Here is a 17,522-nt window from a genome sequence, read left to right as displayed (position 1 = left end):
AAATATATATATATATATTTATATATGGTTTGAAGCAATGTACTATGGCCAAGTTTTAGATGAGATAAACTATATTATAAAACCAAGCCTGCAGTATCAAACCTCTTTTGGGGAAAATTTCATTCAAAGTGCTTAAATACCTCATTCAGTTGACAAGAGACACTGACTGACTGACTGACCATTAGTACCACAATACATTCAAAGATGTCGCAGGTTTTCTTTGAAGAAAAAAAAAAAAACATCCGTCAAGAATTAATTTACATTGCTTTGCGTGTTTGGTTTAAGCTAATCAAAACACAAATTATAACATTGGTATCAATTGCAGTCAATTATGCAGTGCTGATGTATTAAGGAGGTAGTAACAGAAAATCTGACACAATTCCTTTTACCACCGTTATTTGGGTGGCTTTAGGTGAAATAGTTTTCTCAGCAGGCTGTTAATTTGTTTAAAAATAGTTCTTTACAAAATTGATATTTCAAGTATACTTAAGCCACAATCCTGGATTTCTGAGTATGTTATTTAGGACAATATACACAAATATGTGACTAGAGGTGAAGGACTTTCTGATTGGCAATTATTTGTGCAATTTAAACTACACTACACAGGCCAATTTACCCAGAGTAGACAAATAATATATGGTGAAATAATTATTATTTGAAAGGTAATGGAGAGAGAGTGATCTCAAAATCCAATAGCACATATTAAGTCAAAGGCAGAAGAGGGGAGGATAATGTAGCCACAAGTGTAGCTATTCTCCAAATCCAGATTAGGCCTGTATGACCAATCCTTTCTACAGAGTGATAAGAACTGAAATACATACATGTTACACCATTGGACTACACCAAAATATGCACATTATTAGTTACGCGTTTCTGGAAATAAGAAATCTCATTTTTTCTTCCTGTCTTGGGTGCATCTTGGACAAAACCTGAGAGATTTGAGAGAGAGGGAAATACATGTAAAGACAGAGAACAATCAGGAGTAATCTGCATTAAAGGGATAGTTCATCTTTTTTGAAGTGGGGTTGTATGAACTACACATGCCCATTCATTACCCTAGATGCAGTAGAAAGGTCTCTGCTTTCCCCCACTGAGAAACGCAGACGCATCGCACTGAACCGAACACTGATGTCAATGAGGGACGATTAATCAGCGTTACTTTCTCCGACTACGAGAAGTCCCGTCTCAAAATAATACACCAGTTCAGGAGTACGATCTAAAGTAAAAATTTACAATGCATCAGCTGGTCAGAAAAAAGTTTTTTAGAACTAGCTAACTCACTCAGTTCTCCTCCGCACAGGCAGGCTCCGCAATGTGTTGTATCACTCTGCCTCTTCACACCGCAGATCCAAACAGCTGAACAGCGGAGTGATACAGCACGTCGCAGAGCCTGCCTGTGCGGAGGAGTACCGAGGAGTACTGAGTGAGTTAGCTAGTTCCAGATAAAAATGCATTGTAAATTTTTATTTTAGATCATACTTGAACTGCTATATTATTTTGACATTTCGCCGGTGGTTCTCAGTCAGGGAAAGCAGAGATCTTTCTACTGCATCAAGTGTACATAATGGGCATTTGTAGCTCATACAACCCCACTTTGAAAAAAAACAAACTATCCCTTTAAAACGACAAAGTGATGCATTACTATTTCTTTGTATGAACAACTGTACATTGACGTAATTTGAATAGTGAAAAGGATTCATACCATTTTCCTTTGGGTTTTGTGGCGAGATCGACACAAGCAAAGTGAAACCACTCAATGGGACACTGAACACAGATGAAAAACAATGTCAGCAACTTGAATCTCTAGGAGATCCAACAGGTTTGATAGTGCAGCAGAAACATTTCAGATTTGATTTTAGAAAAACAATGAAACCTACATCTGGGTTATCACATCCAATCATCTCCCCATACGAGACCTGATGACACAAGCAGTACGTAGGCTCGTTGGGATCGACTGGCATGTCCAAAACATCTGATGGCTGCATGGGCAGGAGAGCGTCACTCAAGTCTGGACTGGAGGACCAACAGAAAACATAGAGCTTGATTAGTAAACATGACTGAACTAAAGCTGAAATGGGTGAGTCACCAGCAGCCTGAATAATACAAGGTTTTCAGGTCTGACAAAATGCATGGTGCAGATGTGGAAACTAATATGTAGTTAAGCCCTGGTCTGACTGAGCCATCGGTACCATGTTACCTGTTTTTCATCTTTTTCTTTTTGGGAGACTCTTCATCAGAACCTTTCCTTCCTCTTCCCCTGGATCCACGTTTCTCTCTCAGCCCCCGAGAGTCGCCTTCTGTGAAAAATATTTGCATGTATAGATGTGCACAGTCACACATCTGTTTTGCAGTGTGTTATGATGAAATCCTGTCAGCTCCCTCACTTACTTTTCAGTGCTCTTCCATCTGTACTTTCGTAGCCGCTAACCTCCAGTTTCTCCTTCAGCTCATTCTCAAACCGTGCCAGATCCGCATCCAGTCTGCGGATATGTTTGTCCACCTACATTGAAGGATTTTAATGTAGATTAGACTCTGACTGTGAATATGGCTTCATTTGCTATTAATTTTTTTTAAATGGTCAAATGTGTCACTTAAAAAGCACAATGTAAATTAGGATTTATCTTTAACATATTCAGACTGACCATTTCATATGTCTGCATTGCAAGCTGGACTTTGTCGTCACTGAACTCTTTGCACTTGCTGTAGGCATTTTGGATCTTCTGTAGATGTTCCACTCTCTGTTCTGACGCCAAGTTCTTCACATTTGCTATGTACTCCTCGGCCAGTTTGTCGATCTCTCCTTTCTTTTCTGCACAACAACACAGTGATTACAGTGGCAGGAAAACAGTATTTAAGTAAAGACAAATGCAAATCTAGCTGTTTACTTGTGAGATATGTTAACTGTAAAAAGTTACAAAACAAGAATATCATAACCAAAGACACTGTAAACCCCACATCTGTACGGATACTTTGAGTTATTGTATCAAATAGTGTTTTCTTCTGCAGCAGATGGTCTGACGTGTAAAAACAGGAAATACACTGGCCAAATTAATAACAGTTTAGTTGTGCCCGGTCCAGGGACCTGATAGTAAACATTGTGATCACTGGTTTATCATCACAGTTACATGAACAAACCCAAACCTTTGCTATTGTTTCAATTACATCTCAAAATCTGCCAAAGCTACTTTTTTTTTTCTACTACAGTAGTCAAAATCATGAGAGTCAAGATTCCAAACAAACTCAGTCTGCCCACACCGCTAACACCTGTTCAAGATGAAGATGTGTGTGAAGAGCTTCAAGCCAAGATAGCATTTGATGATAACAGCTTTTTGATATCAAATTATTACCTTCAGTCCTGTTGTCCAGGTCCCTCATTAAAGTAAAGTTTCTCTGTAGTTCACATGGTAGGTTTTCAATACCTACGGAAGAGACAGACATTATGATCAATGGAGACATACATTACATTTAGTTTTACAAAGTAATGTGGTGTCACTTAACATGTCACAACTACAGTTATTTTAAGGATTTTAAGGTTAAACCTGCAATAATCAATTATTTATTGGAAAATTAAGTGTGAACAAGACCACCTTCTTCGGTGTTTTTATCTTAGGGTTGTACACTGCAGCGCATAAACACAGACACAAATAGATGAGCAAAAACACACTAAGAGAACATGGCTAATTACCGTAGCTGTCACGCAATGTAGTGTTGTGATTATAGTGAATAGATTATGCAAACAAAAGAAATGATTATTACAAGAAAATAAACAGCGACTTCATATTGTATAACATGTATCACATTAGGAGAGGTGTTTGAGCCGAAACACAGCACAGGAGCAGTCAGGTCCCTCTGTCAGTTTGTGTGCTCGCATGTGACGCACTTCAAACACCCCGCCCCGGCGCGTAAATGGCTGGAGGAGAGCAGTAGGACCAAGATGGCGGCGTAAACGGTTTAAAGTTTTCGAGCTCTCAGCACCAAACTTAGTTAAGTTTTTTTTCTTGACCGTTGCTCTTTGTGAAAGCAGCTGGCACTTTCACCGTGACTTTATACAGCTACTTTCAGTGCAAAAGTAAGGCTAAACTGAACAGAATGTCAACTAAAACCGGGCAAAAGCGACACAACACGTCGAGCAAGGAGGCTAGCACTGGCTCCGCAGCTAGCGAGCATGACTACGACAGCGGCATGGATTGCTACCTGCAGTCGCATTATGAGGAAGAATTCCCGCGCTTGCCGATTACTCCAAGTAAGCCCCCACTCCCGAAGAAGCCGACCCTAATCCCTCCGCGTAAACAAGACGGGCTCGGGTCTGATGAAGCCGTTCGTTCCCTGGCTGAGCTCATCAACAGCAGAAGCGACAAGTTGGAAAAGATGATGGAATCTGTCCGCGGCGAAATTAAAGCCCTGGACGAGAAGGTGGCTCATATCGAAAGGAGGATGGAAAAAACAGAAGACTCCGGCGTGAGGACCACGAGCCGGGTCGCCGAATTGGAGAGATACAGTCGCCGGTGGAATCTGCGGCTCCACGGCCTGCCCGAGACCAGGGGGGAGGATGTCCGAGCGCAGATGATCGACATATGCCAGAAGATCCTACCGGAGGAGAGGATGAAGCTGGCTGACGCCGTTGATGTAGCACACCGAGTAGGAAAACCGCGTCAAGACAACATGAATCCCCGAGGGGTAATCATGAGATTCACCTCCAGAAGATTGAGAGATGCTGTCTGGAAGGGAGCAAAGAACAGCTCCTTTCTCAAAAACAAGGGCCTGCGCTTCGCGGAAGATTTAACTCAAGAGGACAGAGAGAACAGACAAAAGCTATGGCCTTCCATAAAGAAAGCTCGGGATGAAGGAAAAACAGCTTACTTTGTAGGAGGTAAAGGCTATGTCAACGGAGCAGAAATCCCTCCGTGATCTATCAAGGTTAAGAAAGATTAATTAAGTGCCTTCTTCTTAGTTCACGTAAAAGCAGGGTTGTTTATTTGTCATAAACGAGATGTTTACAAATTCTCAAGTTCTTTGACATTCCCTGTGGCACAAATTTCAAGTAATATGCCCACTGGTCCTAAAAGGGCTCAGTCTTTTTTAGGTTATCTACCTACCTCTGATTTCAATTTGAAATTTGCACTTTTATGAATATTTTTGTCTCATTTTAGACAAAGAGGTAATGCTGCTTTCCAAATTACTAATAATAATTGCTCAAATTATTATGCTTTGTTATAAAGCGAATATGGTGCTGACCTCGGCAGCTCTTAGACACTTTTCACTTTTACACACTATTCTGTAACACTTAACCAAGACATATTCAAGTTTTGGTTACATTCTTTCTGTTATATATTGTTCTTTTTGTTCATTCATGTTCTCACTTGTTTCACTAAACGCCAGGGGGTTACGTAATAACATTAAGAGAAAAGCATTATTTCTTTTTGCTAAACAGTTCAAATCAGATTTATTCTTCTTTCAAGAATCACACTCTACTGTGGACTGTATAAACTTCTGGAGAGCGCAATGGGGTAACACTATATGGCTCTCCCATGGAACAGAGCGTTCTGCTGGGGTAGCCACATTAAATGACAGATTTCAAGGTAATGTTCTGATCACAGAAGCTGATCTTAACGGTCACTTCATTTGTCAAACTATCAAACATAATGAATCAATCTACATTATTTCCAATATTTATGGTTACAACACAAAAAAAGAAAATGAAGCTCTGATGCTAGCGATAGATCACATTCTTACGAGTTGGCTGGTTAGATTCCCGAATGCATTTTTAATATTAGGTGGGGATTTCAATAATATTTTGGATGACTCTTTAGACAAAATACCACCTTCTCAACAAATTAGAGCAGATCCAAAGCTAATTAACTTCATAGAAAGGTTCAATCTAGTTGACATATGGAGAGAGAAGAACCCTAATAATAGAGTATACACCTGGAGTAATAAATCGGGCTCTAGACAGTCCCGTTTAGACTATTGGCTTGTATCTGACAGCTTAGACAAAAATAATATTGATGTCCGCATCTGCCCAACACCCTTGACTGACCATAAAGCGATACACATCTCTATTAACACCTCCAGTGGTTCAACACCTGTCAATCGTTCTAGTTACTGGAAACTTAACAGCTCTATACTACAAAATGTTGAAAATAAAAAAAAGATAAGGGATTTGATCTCATTTTACTGGTCCAAAGCAAATAATGAAAACACTTTTGGGACTAATTGGGATCTCCTGAAATATGAGATAGGTAAATTATTAAGAAAATACAGTGCACACGCTGTCAAAGCCAGGAGAGCAGAAGAATTGAAAATTGTTTCATGCATAACTAACCTATCTAGCAAAGACCCAGACTCTTTAACAGAGGAAGAAAAAGGAGAGCTAGCTTTCTCGCAAACTAGACTTGATGAATTATATCGCCAAAAAGCAAAGGGTGCTTTTGTCAGGTCTCGCTCTAAATGGTTAGAAGAAGGGGAGCAAAATACCCACTACTTCTTTAATCTTGAAAAACATCATTACACAAATAATAACATTAGCAAATTAAACATTAATGGAGCTGTTACTGAAGACTATCATGAAATAGCTGACTTTTGTTCTAATTTTTATAAAGACTTGTATAGTTCTAAATTCTGCCAAACTGCAGCTGATAATTTTCTTAATCCACTATCAGTTAAAACTATAGGTGAAGCAGATAAAGAGTCCTGTGACAGGCCTATATCTCCTCAAGAAGTACAGCAAGCTATAACTCAACTCAAAAACAATAAGTCTCCTGGGTCTGATGGACTAACAGCTGAGTTTTACAAATCCTTTATTGAGGAACTGACTCCCTTCTTACATAAAGTCTTTATTGAATGTATTAATAACGAATCTCTTCCCACTACCTTGACCCAAGGTATTACGGTCTTAATACCTAAACCGAAAAAAGACAGTCTGCTCCTAGACAATTGGCGTCCGATTTGCCTACTAAATAATGATTACAAAATTTTAGCTCACTTACTGGCATCAAGATTAAGATCAGTTTTAGATTATATCATCGAGGAAACACAATCAGGCTTTATGAACAAGAGGCATATCGCAAATAATATTAGGTTAGTTCTAGACATTTTGGATTATCCAGAGTTGGTAGAGAATGATGGATTTATACTGTTTGTAGATTTCTACAAAGCGTTTGATACCGTTGAACATCCATTCATTCTACAATCCCTTAAGAAATTTGGCTTCGGTAACTATTTTTTCTCAGCTATCAAAACTCTGTACCACAAAAGTAACAGCTCTATTAAACTAACGGGTGGCATGTCTCCCAGATTCAATATCTCTAGAGGCATTAGGCAAGGGTGCCCTGCTTCTCCATACCTGTTTTTACTGGTGGCTCAGCTTCTGGCAGACCACATTAAATCAAGTGAGATAAATGGCATTAATATTATAGGCAGAAAACTTACCATAACCCAACTGGCAGATGACACCACCCTCTTTCTTAGGGATGAAAATCAAATCTCCACTGCAATAAACACAATTACAGAATTCTCCAAGGCCTCTGGCTTAAGTCTCAACATTAATAAATGTGAGATTATATCCATTAAAGATTGTTCAAAATCATCCATCTGTGGAATCCCAGTCAAAGATGAGGTTGTGTATTTAGGTATCACAATTACCAAGGACCAACAAAAAAGAACTTCAGTGAATTTTAATCCTATAATACAAAGAACTCAGAAAAAGTTGAACCAGTGGCTTTTACGAGATCTATCCCTTAGAGGCAGAGTTTTACTATCTAAGGCAGAAGGAATGTCACGCTTAATATATGCATCTTTATCTCTATATGTGAACTGTAAGAGTATTACTCAGATTGACAAACTGCTTCTCAACTTCCTGTGGAAAAATAGAACACACCACGTGAAGAAATCTGTTTTAATGAATGACTATGAAAATGGTGGGCTCAATTATTTAGATTTCTGCACCTTAAACAATACTTTTAAGATAAACTGGCTCAAACAATTTTTTAGGAACCCCAATGCGATCTGGAACATTATTCCCTTTCATATTCTGTCAAAACTGGGTGGATTAAATTTTTTCTTAGTATGTAACTACAATATTGACAAAATTCCAGTTAAAATGTCAGCCTTTCACCGGCAGGCCTTTCTCTCCTGGTCACTTATCTTCAAGCATAATTTTTCACCTCATAACTATTATATATGGAACAACAAGGACATTTTATTTAAACATAAATCCCTTTTTATTGAGTATTGGTTTAATAATAACATTGTACATGTGGCTCAATTATTCAACAGGAATGGTCTCCTCTATTCGTATAATGAGTTTTTATCTGAATATAATATTCCTGTATCACCTGCAGATTTTGCCAGAGTTTTTGGAGCAATCCCATCTGGAGTTTGCATGCTATTTAAATCTCAACCAAGAATGGAAACAAGCCAGCTCTCCCTGTTATCCTTGTCAGACACCCCAATAGGTAAAGCTTGTCTGGCCGGCAACCATGGGAAAAACAATAAATTAATAAGACTCCTGTTTAAAAGGGATGCCACCACAGTTCCATACGTGATCTCATACTGGAACAATTTTATGGAGGACACCGACTGGAAGAAGATTTGGCTCTTACCCAACCGATACCTGTTAACTAATAAAGTGAGAGAAATTTCATTTAAGATTATTCATAAATGTTATCCATCCAATGACCACATTGTAAAAAGATTTAAAAAAGACATTGATGTGAATTGTACTTTCTGTTCTGTACATGCTGAAACTGTGACCCATTTGTTTTGGCTCTGCCCTATTGTGCAAAAACTATGGAGTGATATTTGTAATTTTGTTGCTATCAATGTTGATGGTGATTTTATTTTGTTTTGGAGGAATGTTCTGTTTGGGCTCCCTGACCTGAAAAAAAACAAGGAAAAAGCTAATATAACTTTTATTATCAACCTTATTATTTTAATGGCAAAATTTCATATTCACAAATGTAAGTTCATTAAAAAAAAACCTTCCTTTACTGCTTTTAACAGTGAGCTCAAGCAATACATAACCTCCATCAAATTTTCAAACAACCAGAAAGCGATTAAGACTATCAATATATGTGAAAACTTGAAAATTTTGTTGTAAACTTATAAATTCCCCCTGGCGTATAATTTAAATGTGCTTTAGTAATTGCATGTTACCATGAAAAACTATTTTTGTACTGTGAAACAAAGTTTTGAATTAAAAAAAAAAAAAAAAAAAAAAAAAAAAAAAAAAAAAAAAAAAAAATGGCTGGAGGAAACGCGGTTACCAACAGGTTGCAAACCAAATGCAATGTGTTTGCTATCCTAAAGCAAACACAAACAATGACTAAAACGGACACGGTTGTATATTTTGGGAAGACAACACATCGTTTATCAACCTTGTATAGCCACTTCTAGTTACCTAACCTCTAGCTGTATCTATGTGACAGAACACCCGACAGACACCAACCACTTTATAAAGACAAATACCTACCTCCGTAATGTAAGACACTAGTCCAGCTAGCGGTTGTGTTGGCATCTGATTAAATTTAACACTGTACTCGGAGTTTTACTAACTTTGTAACACCGAGTCTGTAGCACCATGCTAATGAGTTAGCTGCCGAGCTAACGCTGGTGACCTAACAGCTACTTGCTAACAGTCAGTCACCCGCCCAGCGAAAAGTCTTCGATACGATACAAACTAAACAAACCTCAAACCAAAAAAACGTGGGGAAATGTTGATGTTAGTACAGTGTGCCACCCGATACTCACTGTCAAGATAATGTTCCAAGTATATTGCCGTCGCCATTTCAGGTTAGCTATGTAGCTTCTGCGTTACTCTGGTTAGCTCTGAAACTGTTGGCCGGACAGCGGATGGGCTTGTTTTGCAGCCCCGGGTCGCCCGGCGTCGATCAGTGGCTTGAAGTTACTCGAGTGTGTCTGCAGCGCTCGGCTTCTCCGGGTGGGAATGAAACGGCGCTCACTACTGCAGACACACACGCATCGGTTTCCCTCCAGCACACATGCACTCAAACCCCACAGGATACCACTTATCTGCGTGTGACTCGCATGCGCACCGCACAGCCCTGGCTGTCCCCAGCAGCTGCTGTGTGAGGGTCTCATCCAACTTCTCGCAGAGTTTTTGTTTTTTGTAGGTGCTTTTCACTCCATAGTCTCTCTATCACATCTTAGTCGCTTACATTGCGTCCACCCATCTAGACGTGTACTTCACTCAGCTGAGACAACATCTTATTTACGAGAGTTTCACAAGCCCAGCACAAGCGTGTGTACATCGTTTGATGTCTGAGGACTGCCCTCGGTCAGTGGTACAGACACCGGTGGGCTGGTGCTCGCTCCGGACCCGCCCACCGGGGGAGGCCCACGGTTCGAACGGAGCTTGAAGCGAGCGCGCCCACGTCGCGTTTGCTAGCACCTTCCAACGCCGTCAGCTGATAAGTCACGTCATCCAAAACAAACGCCCCGTCCCCTCCAAAGAGACTGAACGGCCGTGAAGATGCTCCGCGGGCGGGGCTAGCGGACACTGTGGACGGGAGCGTGGGGCGGTGCAGTGCGCGGCGGACGGGCCAGGGTCCTTCCTGTTGACCGGACAGGCTTTTTAGCTCCGAGGAGGACGTCGTGTTTTGTTTACATCTAACTTCCGCGTCCGCTGCATCTTCACGAAAGGTTTCAGTTTTTCTCCAAATACATAAATAATCAAGTAAGTAACCTACACACAGTCTTCCTTTACGTATTTACGAACTGTTGTCATCGGATATAAGGGATAGTTTTCGTATTTCAGCTGACTATAAACACTGAACCACCAGGTTTACTCGACAGACATTTCTTTTCCCCAAACACCGTTAGCTAACTTTGATTAATGCTATGTTTTGTTTTACACGCAGCCAGACAACAAAACACAAGCTGAAGTTGCTCACTGTGCTTACATTATTAGCCATTTGTCGCTCTAAGTTAACCACTCTGTGTGTTGTTTAATTAATAAGAAATGAGGTAACCAATACACAAATGGCCTGTCGTTACTGGGAGCTAATGTCCGACACCGTTACAGTAGGTTGGCTAGCCACCGCTCTGTGACACTTCAGTAACTGGTCAGCTACCAAGTGATCAGATGACAGATCGATGTTACAGTAAAGATCCATCACTGACAGTTATCGTCACTTGGCTTTTTTCAGTTTCGTGACAAACAACCATATGGTGTCACCGTGTCTGTTCACTATCTTGTATTGAGTTAGATAAAAGAAACCTCCTGACAAGCCAGGGGAGCAGCATGCAAACACTGGTTAGTTTTAACTCATTCAAGTCACAATATAACTATCTAAATACACATATTGACCTGGGGAGAGCCTTGTGGATGTGTGCTAATGGTGTTAGCAGTCACGAGGCTGTGGGTCACGCGCGGTCACCAGCTGTCAGTTTGTTTCATTATTAAACACACTGTGTCTTATGTTTACATATTCTGTTGTTATAGGTGTTGCCTAAAAGATGGCTATGGTGAAGAGTGGCTGGCTCCACCGACAGAGTGAGTGGTCACACACACACACACACACACACACACACACACACACACACACACACACACACACACACACACACACACACTACATCTAACAGCATTTAAAGCAGAAGTAAGCAGAATATTTGTCTTAATATAAGTCTTAAATAGTTATATCTTCCGACGGCAATCACTTATATAGAGTGTTTGGTCTGAAACACGGGTCTGTCAGTCACTCTGCTCTGCTGTAAGCCGAGGAGAAAACTTTCCTTGTATCCTACAACCTTTATCCAATGAGGAGAGAGAACGGCATAAAGGGGCGGTCCTCTCTGTGTGTGCAGCCAAGGGATGCGCGTGAATGTGGTGACGTAGGGACGAGGGCGGGGGCTGCTAACTCCATCGGCTGACAGGAAGTTAGCCAAAACGACCAGATCGCTTACTTCTGCTTTAATGAATACTGCCTGAATAGATGGTTAAGATGTTATTTAAGTTTGAAGTGAACCCGACAAATACATTTTTACATCACAGGTACCATTCTGCGAAGGTGGAAAAGGAACTGGTTTGACCTGTGGTCTGATGGGCGACTCGTTTTCTACAATGATCAACAACGCCATGACATGGAGGATGATATTCACATGAGGGTCGACTGCATTAACATTCGTAGCTCTGCTGCTTGTCAAGGTACTCATCATCTGTTGCCCGGTGATGTCACTGTCTTAACCTTGCCGTATAATCCAACGCTCGCTTTTAGCCCTGCTCACTTCCTCTCTGTCCTTCTGTTCTGCCTCTCAGAGCTGAACCCACCAGAAGGGAGGATGCGTGATGCCTTGCTCCAGATAGTGTGCCGAGATGGACGGGTCATCAGCCTGTGTGCGGACAGTGCGGATGATGCTCTGTAAGACAACACACGTACATGCTGAGTCACTATCGGTTTGGATTGTTTTGATCACTCTACTTTTGTTTCCATGTTGATGGAGGTGAATCATTACGTTGAAGTAATCTGTGTTTGTATTTCTACTTTTTGTTGCAGAGCATGGACCATGGCACTTCAGGATGCCAGAATTAATGCAGTGAGTTTTCTGCTATATTTGAAACCATTTGGGTTTGGTTTTGTTTGCCAAAATAAGAACAGGAAGTTGTCCGTCCTTCAGATCTGACTTGAATAGTAAGTCTATGATCTGAGACAGACTGAGAACATCAGACTGGAGGTCAGAGATATTTTTCTCACTTGTGTCTTGCTGTGTGAGATAACACTCACAATCTGTTTTCATTGTCTTTATGATAGTTTTCTCAATAAGAGTTGTCATTGTCCTGATGTCACATCACTCTGTTTTGTTGCTGTACACACTGAGCATTCAGAAGCTGTGGCCTTATTTGTGTTTTATATTTTTAGGTTGTCGCTACCCCACAGATTGGTTTTGCACAGGAAGTGATGGCCTCTGCTCCTCCTCCCTACTCAGAATATGCCCCACCACCTCAGGTAAAAGTCCTAAACAATATACCTGGATTTCAGGCTCTTTTATTACTCTATGAAGGGTTATTTCCAATATTTTTTAGGTACTATATGTTTTAATAATGAGTCATCTTAAAGCAGAAGTAAGCTGAATGTTTGTGTTAATATAAGTCTTAAATAGTTATAACTTCCGACAGTAATCACTTACATAGAGTGTTTGGTCCGAAACACGGGTCTGTCAGTCACTCTGCTCTGCTGTAAGCCGAGGAGAAAACGTTTTGTATACTTCCTCGTATCCTACAACTTTTATCCAATGAGGAGAGAGAACGGCATAAAGGGGCGGTCCTCTCTGTGTGTGCAGCCAAGGGATGCGCGTGAATGTTAGCCAGGCTAGCGCCGCCTACTGGTTCCGGCTAATTTCATTTGCCTCAAACATGTAGTCAGGAAACTAGTAACATGTTTTCGTTTGCTCCATCCGCTCTGGTGGACGGACCAATCAGCAAACAGATGGGGAACTGAAGGCGAAGCCGTTGAACTCAAGCGCTCAAGCTAACCTATGAGCTTAACCGGTGTATAGCACACGTGACCACCAAGCAGCAGCGATTAGTTGAAGCAAACGTAAGCAACCGCCTCCCGGAAGCAAACAAATCCCTATGGCTCGTGTTCAGACGCTATATGAAATGTAATGAAAGCGGCTGATGCATCAGGCTACGTGAATGTGGTGACGAGGACCAATAGATCCATGACGAGGGCGGGGGCTGCTAACTCCATCGGCTGACAAAAAGTTAGGCAAAACGACCGGATCGCTTACTTCTGCTTTAATGACTCTTTATTAAAACTATATTATAACTATATTATAACAGCAGACAAGCACACATGCACAAAATTGAAAATTTGTGACCGTATGATGGGTACAGAAATCTCAGGTAAATGAGATATGTCATTAATAATTAGTGTAACTTTATTTTAAAGTGTTCGCAATTTAAAAATATAGTACAGTGTGATTGTTATGCATTTACTCCTTATACTACAGTCCATCAGCTTGGTTTGACATGATCCTTCTTAGGTGAAAACAAGTTACAGAGCTGGGTAAAACCACAAGACAGCTACTTCACACCAGACAGTGTTGTATCCTGCTGCCATCTACTGGTCTGTCAATAGAAGCCTGTAAAAGCACCAGTTAATCCGTATATACGGTTTTATCCTTAATGGGTTGTTGGGGGAACTCCTAGCTTAGCTTCTTGGTTTCCCTCATCAAACTCATCAAATACACAATCCAACAACTCCACAACGCTCTGGTGGACAAGTTGTGACCTGTACATTCACCACGCTTGAGATAATAACGGAACATTACGAGACAGAGTTGTTTTCGAGGTAAATTCATGCAAAACCGCTGATGCGCGTTCCCGTTGGGGGCAGTTTTTCGGCAAGAAGTCTCTGCATTTACCTCGAAAACAACTCTGTCTCGTAACGTTCTGTTTTTATCTCATAGCGTGGTTCCTTGAGCCTCCATCGCGTAGCTCTGAGCAGCGGCTCTGCTCTGCCGTTCTAAAAATAGCCTGCACCGCCAATTAAAGGTAACGAACCTACTGCTAAAACTATAGGGATTATGGCAATGGGCCAATTTGCCAAAATGTTGAACTATTCCTTTAATATCTTGTCTTTTTTTTTTCACCAGGCCTATGCCCCAGGCCCTTATGGAGACTATACGGCACCACCCCCGCATGCCACTCAGATTGTATACTCTGCTGATGGGCAGCCTTATGCTGTTGCATATCCTTATCAGTATCAAGGTAAAACATTTCTGTGCAGACGTTAATCATCACACTGTGTAATTTTTTTTTAGTTTTACAAAAATGTAACCGGCCTCTAAAGTTGAACTGATGCTCTGATAAACCTTTTTATTATTAATTTTGCCCTGACTGTGCAAGTGATTATAGTTTTTCTTTTTGTTGGTTCGGAGCTGACATCTAAGCATCTCATACACACCTAGTGGCTGTTGAGACATTTCAGTTTAGACAGAAGCTGTGTTCCTACCATAGACTGTAAAAATATTGAGTTATCGAAGAGTTATTTTACATTATATGTGATCATTACAAACTTAAACAACACCTAATTTGTCCGATTGTCTCCGTCCAGGCGGGTACTCTGCTCCTGGGGTCAACCACGTCATCGTCCGCGAGCGCCAGCGGGACGACGGAGGAGACGTAGCTCTGGGCATGCTGGCTGGAGCAGCCACTGGTCTGGCACTGGGCTCCCTCTTCTCTGTCTTTTAGTGTCTCGATTGATGCACATGTAGTAGTAGCACACTGCCCCCCAACCCCACCCCACCCCCCACCCCCGTCTCCACAGCATTCAGCTTCTTCTTGGTGCCGTCACATGAGTCGGAGTGAGATGTGTCCGTTGGGCTCCTTCCATCAATGAAGCATGATTGTGATGGGCAGACGTACCGCTCCCTCTGTGTCCTGTACATGAAGTAAATACTGTTAGCACTTTCTCATACGCCCCCTCCCCGTCGCAGTTTCCCTTTGTGTCGTCTGAATATGAATGTTCATAACCAAAAATACAACTGTTATTCACTTTGAAGAGTTATTTAAATGATATGGAGGATGTGGCTCCTTATATGTACACTTCAGGTCCTCTCGGCTAACATCTAAGTCAGGTGTTTCTGTTTCATGGACACATTTGTCCTTTTTATATTTGAACTATTGTTGTGATTGTCATGAGTTTGTGTTTGTTTTTTGTTCCTGTTTACCCTTTTTGGCTTTATTTTGCACGTTTTACTTCTCTGTTCCGGTCGTTAAAATGCAGTGTTTCCTCGGCTCCTGGTCTTATTTGTGGCGGCAGCAGGCTGGGGTGAGAGTTGTGTAAATAGGAACGAGCACACGCAGAAGCAATATTCATTTCATTATAGCGTTTTGAAGAACCTTTTTTGATGGAACCCGGTTGTGATGGGAGTCTGGTGCTGCCTCCACCACAAATAAGCCTCTGAATGAGGAAACAGAGGCATTTACATGATGTTCTCCGACGTGAAAAGGGACATCACTCCTCTTGACTGACGCATATAATTGCATGCATTATTTTTGGTCCTTTTTCTTTTCATTGGCAGCTGTTGAGTCACACTTCCAGTTTCTTTTCCAGTGTCTTTGAATCAGTGTTCATTAGGTTTTTATTTTAGCATGCACAAAACTCTGATCAGGTTAATCTCCTGAGATTTTGCTCCACTTCAATTGGCCATTGCTGAGTGATCTGAATATTAACCTCCATAGTTCGTCTTTATTACAGATTCACCTCCAAATAGCAACTCCTGCCAGACGGAAAACATTTAAGACTGATTTTCAAACAAAGATACTTGTATCCTCATCATGATACTGTCTGAAGGGATGTATACGACTCTTCACACTCCGTTTCAGTTTTGCAATTTATCAGTTTGTAAGCAGCTTAACACTGATGTAATTTTTCTACAGATCTTAAATCGATGTGACATTAGTTGTATCTTTCTCTTATCAAGTGTACTAATTAAACTAGAGACCATCTATGATGGGATTAACCAGCCATGACGCCTGTCAACACGTTGATGTTCTGACCCATGAGCACTCGGCAGCCATGGTGACCTCAGTGCTCATGGGCGGGGCCACACTCATCCTTAAACTCAGCCTTGATGTTGATGTTCACTATACACCTGTTAAGTTTTGTGCCTGTACCTAGCACAGTTCCTGCTACACTTAAACTGACACACACACACACACACAAAACAACAATATTACTGCTGTCATGGCTGGTACTTCATGATTTACTCTGCAGTTAATTATAAAATGTATGACCCTTAACTAAGAGATGTATTTTAACTATTAAATACTGTATATTCACAAAGGTTACAATGACTCCTGTTTGGTTTCTTGCTGTTTATTTAACCCTGAGACATTAGTTCATAGAACATGTCACATAAGATACAAAAAAAGTGCAAAAAGCCACCCTACCTCAGTAAACCCCCATAATATTCTTTGAAATAAAGGCAGCACAGTTTGAGTGTACTATATCTATAAATAGCTCAGAACACAACTGACTATTAGTGATCAAAGTCACTATATATTAGGGGTGTGCCAAAAAAATTGATTCACATAAGAATCGCAATTCTCATTTAATACGATTCAGAATCGAAATTCAGAATATAAATTGTCCCAAAATCGATTTTAAGAAATAAAAAATGAAACAACTCTGCTGGCTGTCGGCCTCCATTTCCTTAGAATTTAAAAGGCAGCATGTTTAACTGCACTATTCTTTTTAATAAAGAGGCACTTTTAATTTTGTTACTTATGTGATATAATATATATTTGATATTGCTTTTATGCAACAGTTTCAACAATTCCATCTAAGCATGGATAAATGTTTAAAAGACACTGTAGTCATTCTGTCTTGCAAAGCAGACTGGAGTAGATCATGAGGATCCTTTGCACACCGATAGACTGAAGCAGAAATCATTATGAATCAAATTGTTTTGAATCAAAAATCGATTTTGAATCAAATTGTTTTGAATCAAAAATCGATTTTGAATCGAATCATAGCCCCAAAAATCAGAATCGA

At 40.6% G+C, this 17,522-nt stretch overlaps 2 protein-coding genes across 2 annotated transcripts; one reads left to right on the top strand and one right to left on the bottom strand.

The window, feature by feature from the left end:
- Positions 1-237: 237 nt before the first annotated feature.
- On the bottom strand, positions 238-10,033 carry ing5a (inhibitor of growth family, member 5a). The gene is made up of 8 exons (XM_085773372.1): positions 9,748-10,033; positions 3,348-3,419; positions 2,643-2,809; positions 2,389-2,500; positions 2,198-2,297; positions 1,878-2,013; positions 1,703-1,764; positions 238-929 (listed from the first exon to the last, which is right to left on the bottom strand). The coding sequence occupies exons 1-8, from the start codon at positions 9,782-9,784 to the stop codon at positions 890-892; spliced, it is 726 nt and encodes a 241-aa protein (XP_085629498.1). The 5' UTR covers positions 9,785-10,033; the 3' UTR covers positions 238-889.
- Positions 10,034-10,586: 553 nt separating this feature from the next.
- plekhb2 (pleckstrin homology domain containing B2) lies at positions 10,587-15,436 on the top strand. Its single transcript, XM_085773373.1, has 8 exons — positions 10,587-10,693; positions 11,462-11,512; positions 12,014-12,166; positions 12,278-12,380; positions 12,516-12,555; positions 12,879-12,965; positions 14,617-14,731; positions 15,078-15,436. Exons 2-8 carry the CDS (start codon positions 11,476-11,478, stop codon positions 15,212-15,214), a joined length of 672 nt encoding a protein of 223 aa, XP_085629499.1. The 5' UTR covers positions 10,587-10,693; positions 11,462-11,475; the 3' UTR covers positions 15,215-15,436.
- Positions 15,437-17,522: the final 2,086 nt, after the last annotated feature.

This window comes from Trachurus japonicus, chromosome 4 (genome assembly GCF_045865225.1).
Source record: "Trachurus japonicus isolate A0001 chromosome 4, Traja_1.0".
NCBI lineage: Eukaryota > Metazoa > Chordata > Actinopteri > Carangiformes > Carangidae > Trachurus > Trachurus japonicus.
Note: the sequence above shows the minus strand (reverse complement) of the source record. Positions and strands in the feature narration are given on the sequence as shown.

Bases quoted from the DNA above. Each gene is read 5' to 3' on its own strand.
- plekhb2 (XM_085773373.1), top strand. From the start codon at position 11,476: ATGGCTATGGTGAAGAGTGGCTGGCTCCACCGACAGA. The intron at 12,167-12,277 runs GTACTCATCATC...TCTGCCTCTCAG, and splicing joins TAGCTCTGCTGCTTGTCAAG to AGCTGAACCCACCAGAAGGG. The intron at 12,381-12,515 runs GTAAGACAACAC...TTTTTGTTGCAG, and splicing joins GACAGTGCGGATGATGCTCT to AGCATGGACCATGGCACTTC.
- ing5a (XM_085773372.1), bottom strand. From the start codon at position 9,784: ATGGCGACGGCAATATACTTGGAACATTATCTTGACA. The intron at 2,014-2,197 runs GTAACATGGTAC...TTGGTCCTCCAG, and splicing joins AAGAAAAAGATGAAAAACAG to TCCAGACTTGAGTGACGCTC. The intron at 930-1,702 runs GTATGAATCCTT...CAAATCTCTCAG, and splicing joins ACAAAACCCAAAGGAAAATG to GTTTTGTCCAAGATGCACCC.